At 40.8% G+C, this 6,200-nt stretch overlaps 1 protein-coding gene across 1 annotated transcript in view; it reads left to right on the top strand.

The window, feature by feature from the left end:
* The first annotated feature begins 186 nt into the window (after positions 1 to 186).
* Positions 187 to 6,200, top strand: part of LOC119305535 (protein ROLLING AND ERECT LEAF 2-like) — an 8,172-nt gene continuing 2,158 nt past the window's right edge. Inside the window, exons 1-5 of the mRNA XM_037582033.1 lie at positions 187 to 335; positions 449 to 512; positions 1,251 to 2,254; positions 2,339 to 2,410; positions 2,515 to 2,732. Coding sequence (XP_037437930.1) covers positions 1,261 to 2,254; positions 2,339 to 2,410; positions 2,515 to 2,732 — 1,284 coding nt within the window. The 5' untranslated portion in view covers positions 187 to 335; positions 449 to 512; positions 1,251 to 1,260. The remainder of the gene's footprint in view (positions 336 to 448; positions 513 to 1,250; positions 2,255 to 2,338; positions 2,411 to 2,514; positions 2,733 to 6,200) is intronic.

The raw sequence follows: 6,200 nt of genomic DNA, 5'->3' as shown, positions 1-6,200 counted from the left end.
GGCGCCAGGCGGGGCCTCGCGTTGCTGCTGCACTGGCTCATTACGCAGCACATCGCTGCTGCCAGGTCGCGACGAGCGCGCAGCCCAGAGAGAGAAAAACAGCCAGCGGCGCTCTCGCAGGCAGAGAGGAGAGAGATAGGGGGGATTGACTCGCCAATGTAACGCTTCCTGTCTATCTCTTGTCCTGTTGCTCGCTTTTGCGGAGGGGCGGAGCGGAGAGGGGGTCTCCGCGCGGCTTTGCTCTGTCTTTCCAACCAAGCCTGCTTCGTCTCTTACCCTCTCCTGTTCTTGGTCTCGGCGCTGGAACGGGATTGCTTTTCGGTGCGCCTGCGAAGGTGCGATCTCTGTCCTCGGTTCTTGGTCCGCCGATTGCCTCCTCCTCGTCTCCGGGGGTTCGAGTGAGGCGTACTGACTGACTCTTGTTCGTGTGGTTGTGGCGTGTTGCCAGGACGAAGCGGACTGCTCTGGTTCCGAGGCGAAGTTTGGCTGACACCCACTTGGTTTAGGCCAAGGTGAGTGTTCGTCCATGGAGCTCGATTTCGCAGCTTCCGCCTCTCTCTGTACTTTTGTCTCCCAGATGTTTTCTGTGGCTTTGAAGTTCTCTTTGCCGATGAATTAATCAATCATTGTGCGCGTGCAGTCTCGAACCGTGTAGGTTAGTCCGAATCGATGGGTTGTAATGATGATATTGCCGTGCCAAAATAGGCGACTTTTTATGTGCGAATAGTATTTTATTTTCTTCCTCACAAAGTGCCTTTGTGGATTTGTGTTCTTGTAAACGTGTTCTTTTCTCCATCGATTAGAGTTTCCTGTTGCATGGTGAATTCCTGAATGCAGAAAAATCTGAATTGCATTACTTGGTGGGCACAATCGTTGCTTACATGTAAAATAGGCGAGTTTTTATGTCATTTATTTTCTACCTCACAAAGTGCTGTTGTTGTTTTTGATCTTGAAAAAAAAAGGATGTTCTTTCTTTCGATCGATTAGAGTTTCCTGTTACATGGTGCCTGAGTATTGTTTTCATTTCGTTACTTGTGGGCACGATCCTTGCTTACCCGTGCCTTGAAACTCTGATTTTCAAACCTCCCCTGTTTTTTTTAATTACTGAATGCAGTAAAATTCTACAACTTCACTCAACATGCATAGGTGGTAATTTTCAACCAACATGCCTTGTACGAATGCAAATGATTAGTTCCTCTGTCAGCCATGATGGATTCCATGCCAATCATAACTTGTCTTCGTTGTTACAGGAAGTGAAGCATGGGTACAACTGCCTCCAAGCAAGACCGCAACACCGCATTGCAGCTCTGCAAGGGTCGTCTGAAACACATTGAACAAGCAATCGATGCAAGGTATGCCCTTTCGGCTGCTCATCTGTCGTACGAGCAGTCTCTGCGCAATGTCGGCGTTGCTTTGAGGCAGTTTGTGGAGTCACACCATGAGGGTGATCCGGACAAGTCCCCTCGCTCTTCGTCTGCTTTACCATCCCCATTGCCACCTGCAGACAATTCTAAAATTTCACTACTGAAAGTGCCCCACCATTCTGATATTAGTCGCTTGAGGTCAGAAGTAAGCCCATCCTTGACAGTGACAGTCAACCCAAGTGATGGTGATGCTAGTTTTATCAAAAAAGGGCAGCCCATTCCGACTTCGGTTTCACCACCGTTGTCTCCGGAATTTTGCCCCCCATGGGATTTCTTTGAACCAAATGATGTGAGTGAAAATGTTGCTACCCATGTCTCAGAGAACTGCGAGGCAACTTTGGATGATTTTGGTCATGCCGATGGAAGGGATCAAGCTTCCTCGATCAAAAACACTAGTCAAATAGCTGAGGTGCAAGAACAGTTGGGAACACATGGATGTAAAGACCTCGATGACAATTTTGAACATCTTAAGTCAAATCGCAATGACTGTAATGAAATTGAGATTGCTGATACAGACTTACCAAATGACTCAAGCTTACACAAAGAACCTGATCAAGTGCAGACACAGAATGTGGAGAGGCAAAATCCTACACGTACTACTGACAAAAGAAAAATTGAAGCCCACTCTGTAGACAAGGTTAATGTACCAAAAATATCTACTGAAAGGGAAGAAGAAAGGGGCAGTTCCATCACCAGCGTATCAAAAGATTTTCTGTCTGATGTGAAAGAACTCGAGCGCCAATTTGCTCGGGCAGCTGAGTGTTGCCATGGGGTCTCAAGGATGCTTGAGACAAGGAAGATTCGACTAAGCTTTTCTACCAAGATAACAGGTGAGGAATACATTTTTCACAGTTAGATAGTTCTCTTAAACTTCTATGGTTATACTTGCTTAATATCAATGCTAATTATTGCAGGGAAACCATCATGTGCACTTTCTCTGTCAGCATCCTTGCTCTGCTGCAATGCTGGAAATGTAGCTTCCCATGGTATAATTACTATTCATATCAAATACATTAATATGTGAAGTTTGTACTCTAAACAATAACAGCCTCGTTTGGATGGATATTTTACTCTAACTGTTTTACTGCAGAATCAGAGCAGCATGTCACAAAAGTGATCGCTTGGAATCGCTCACTTTCATCACGATCTTCATCATATAAGAATCCACTATTTTCAGCTCAAAAGGATGATGACCCTCCAGAAAGCATTAGCGATTTTGTTGAAGAGTTTTGTATGATTTCAGGAAGTCATGCATCCTCTTTAGATAGACTCTATGCTTGGGAAATAAAGATTTATCATGAGTTAAAGGTGAGCCAACATGTGTTGTTCAACAGATGCTTATAGGATTAACTACACTGAAAATGGAACTTTTGCGTTATCAGTATAGAATCATGAGGTTGTGCTTGTCCTGTGTTTTCCAGTAGACCTGTAGCATATAGAGCTGATCAAACTGTTTTTATTTTATGCCATCTATCCAGTTGTGCATTGACCTATTTGTAGGTGTAACCACTACTTTAGTAATATGAAGCTATCTTGTCTTAAGCAGAGTTGTAATGACGCTACAAATGTATATTTAGAAATTATGTGGACACGTTTTTGATATGTATGCTATTGTGTGTCACATGTTAATCTTCTAGATAGGAAACCATATATGGCATCTAACATAATTACACCATTGCTGTACTATGGACAAAACCAATATATTTTTCTAGTGAGCTCTCAAGCATTTTCTGGACTTAGATAGTCTTTATTGTAATGTGATGTCTCCTTTTGCATCTGGGCTAAATGTTGTGTAGCTAAACAAAAGTATTTCCTGCAACTCACATGCTCGAAAGGAGTTCTTCCCATTTACTTGGAGATCCTCTTTGCACGATGAGCTATCGTTATGATCCTATGATCACGCCGAGAGAAACTACACCTACGGGCAATTTTGTACGGGATTAAAGTTGCGGCGTGAGGTGTCAAGATATAGTTGGAAATCAGGGGGCGGGAGGGTCCACAGTGAAAATCAGGGGGCGGGAGGGTCCACAGTGAAAATGAGGGGGGTAGAGATTAGCGCGGAGATGGGTCCGTATGTTGTTTTCTGTAGGTGTTTTAGCCAACTCTAGCATTTTGGATCATGCCTAGGGGATATTTGTGTCTCAAAAATGAAAGCTTTACTTCTGTTGTCCTTATTTTCCAGCAATCTTTTTTTACATATTTTCCAGTAAGTTAGCTTACAGGAATTATGAAGTTGTAAGTGGTGATTATATTACCTCAACCATAGACAGTAAAGTTTGAATTATCACACGTTAATGCATTTCTCTATAGTGATGAATTCTATTTGAAAACAAAACAGAGTATGGTCTTACAAATATTTTTTTCAAACCATCCGGCAGACTTAGATCGCTCATGCCCATCTCACGTCCAACACAATAGGAACTTCCAAGGATTTTCCAAATGAATAGTTGCCTTTTGTGGTTGAGTCGAAGTTAACGTCCATGGCTACACAAGTGTCACCAAATTTGTGTTAATGTTTGATTTAATATTGAATAAACAATAATTGCATGATGCTCAGGGTATATTGTTCCTACTATACCGGTCTCTGCTGTGCCATTTGACAATTAAAGTTGCACTCTGAGTATTAGTAATACTAGATAGCATGAAATCTAACATATACGCTTGGTACTTCACGTCTATTCCTCCTATCTAGAATTCTTAACATCTTGGTGCTATTTAACAAGTGTACATAAAAATAGGTTCAAAACAAAATAATGTACAGGTTGCAAGAATCATGATTCAATTCTTAAAAACATGTTAAACAGAACCTCCCCTAGTATGCCCATGGTGTTGGTAGAAACAATCAGCTCAGAATTATCATTTTGTGTAATTGTGTACAAACCAATGTCACCATGAATGTCATATGTCTGGGTCGCTGTTTGTTTGTACGCAGCATTTCCTCCCAAAAAATTATAGGGGAACCCATACCCTTCTCAGCAAATTGGCTCGCAGTAGAACAAAATTGGTAACTGTGCTACATATGCTTTTAACATAAGAACTACAGTTATATTCTACCTACCTACTAGCGGATTAGGCCATTTATTCCCACATTAGGTAGTTTTATTTTTACTTTGCAGGTTATGAATTTGTGCATTAAGTTTCTAAAAGCACAGGACATATTTTGGTAACCAATAGGCTATTTTAGCGACACCTTTTTGTGGCTGTATCCATGATTTTTTTTAATGTAGAGCTGTTTCTCTTTTTGGACTTGCCTATAATTTGTTGGTTGCTGCATTTTCCTCGTGTTTGTCGTTGCGTTCTTTTGCAATAACCTTTCACTTTGTTGATGCCCGCTACACGCCAAATAAAAGAATACTTTCATCATGTGGTCGGTGAATAAGCCAATAGCATTAGCATGTGCAATATTAGGCTTACTTCTGCTTACTACTCACACTAGATCTAAGCTATTCAGGGTTGACTAACTGGGTGATACCAAAAGCCCCAGAAGCTAATTATGATTTAGGTTGGACCAAAAATAAACTAGAATTTACATAACAATAGGATACATCCAACCATCCACCAACCTTGGATTTTCTTCAAGATATGTGTGATAAAGCGCCATCTAGGATTCAGATCCCATATTGCTTGAAGGTATCTTTCTTACAATGAAAATTTTGGGGAGGGCTGATGAGGATGGGAGCTGATCAGGGAATAAGGTTTTGGATTGTTGAAGGGAGGTATTTGGCATGACAGTGCTATCAACTTGTGTGAGGGAGGTTTAGCAAGCGAGGAGAGGACTTTAAAGGCGGTGGATGAGAGAGCTGAAGGTTTTTTTTCTTTTTACAAAAGCGGATGTTTAATACATGGTTTCTATTTTTGGTCTTAAACCAAATATCTAATACATCTTGGAGATATTCAACAAGTGTACAGAAAAATAGGTTAAATACAAGACAATGTACAAGGTTGAAAGCATCATAATTCAATTATTCAAAAGTATATACAATGTGAAACAGAGCCTCCCCAAGTATGCCTTCGATGTTGGTAGAAACAATCAGCTCATAATTATCATTTTATGTAATTTTGTACAAACCATTGTCACCATGAACGTTATATGTGCGAGTCGTGGTTTGATTGTACAAAACTTCTCCTCACAAAAATTATAGGGCAACCCGCAACCTTCTCAGCAAATCAGCTCGGGGTAGAACGAAATTGGTAACTGCGGTACATATGCTTTTAACATAAGAACTACAATTATATTCTACCTACCTACTAGTAGATTAGGCCATTTATCCCACATTAGGTAGTTTATATTACTTTACAGGTTATAAATTTGTGCATTAAGTTGCTTGGAACATAGAGCAGAGTCTGGTAACCAATAGATTATTCTATTGACACTTCTTTGTGGCTGTATCCATGATTTACTTTGGTGGTTGTTTCTGTTTTAGGACATATCTATAGTTTGTCGGTTGCTTCATTTTCCTCGTGTTTGTCGTTATGTTCTTTTCCGATAACCTTTCACTTTGTTGATGCCTACTACACGCCAAAAAAGAACACTCTCATGCATGTGGTCGGTGGATAAGCTAATGGTATTAGCATGTGCAATATTACGCTTACGTCTGCTCGCTACTCACACTAGATCTTAGCTATTCGGGGTTGACTTACTGAGTGATACCAAAAGCTATAGGAGCTAATTATGATTTAGGAAGGACTAAAAATAAACTAGAATTTACATAAAGAATAGGATACATCCGGCCATCCTCTAGCCTTGGATTTCTTTCAAGATATGTGTGATGAAGC

This window comes from Triticum dicoccoides, chromosome 5B, assembly GCF_002162155.2.
Source record: "Triticum dicoccoides isolate Atlit2015 ecotype Zavitan chromosome 5B, WEW_v2.0, whole genome shotgun sequence".
Lineage (NCBI taxonomy): Eukaryota > Viridiplantae > Streptophyta > Magnoliopsida > Poales > Poaceae > Triticum > Triticum dicoccoides.
Note: the sequence above shows the minus strand (reverse complement) of the source record. Positions and strands in the feature narration are given on the sequence as shown.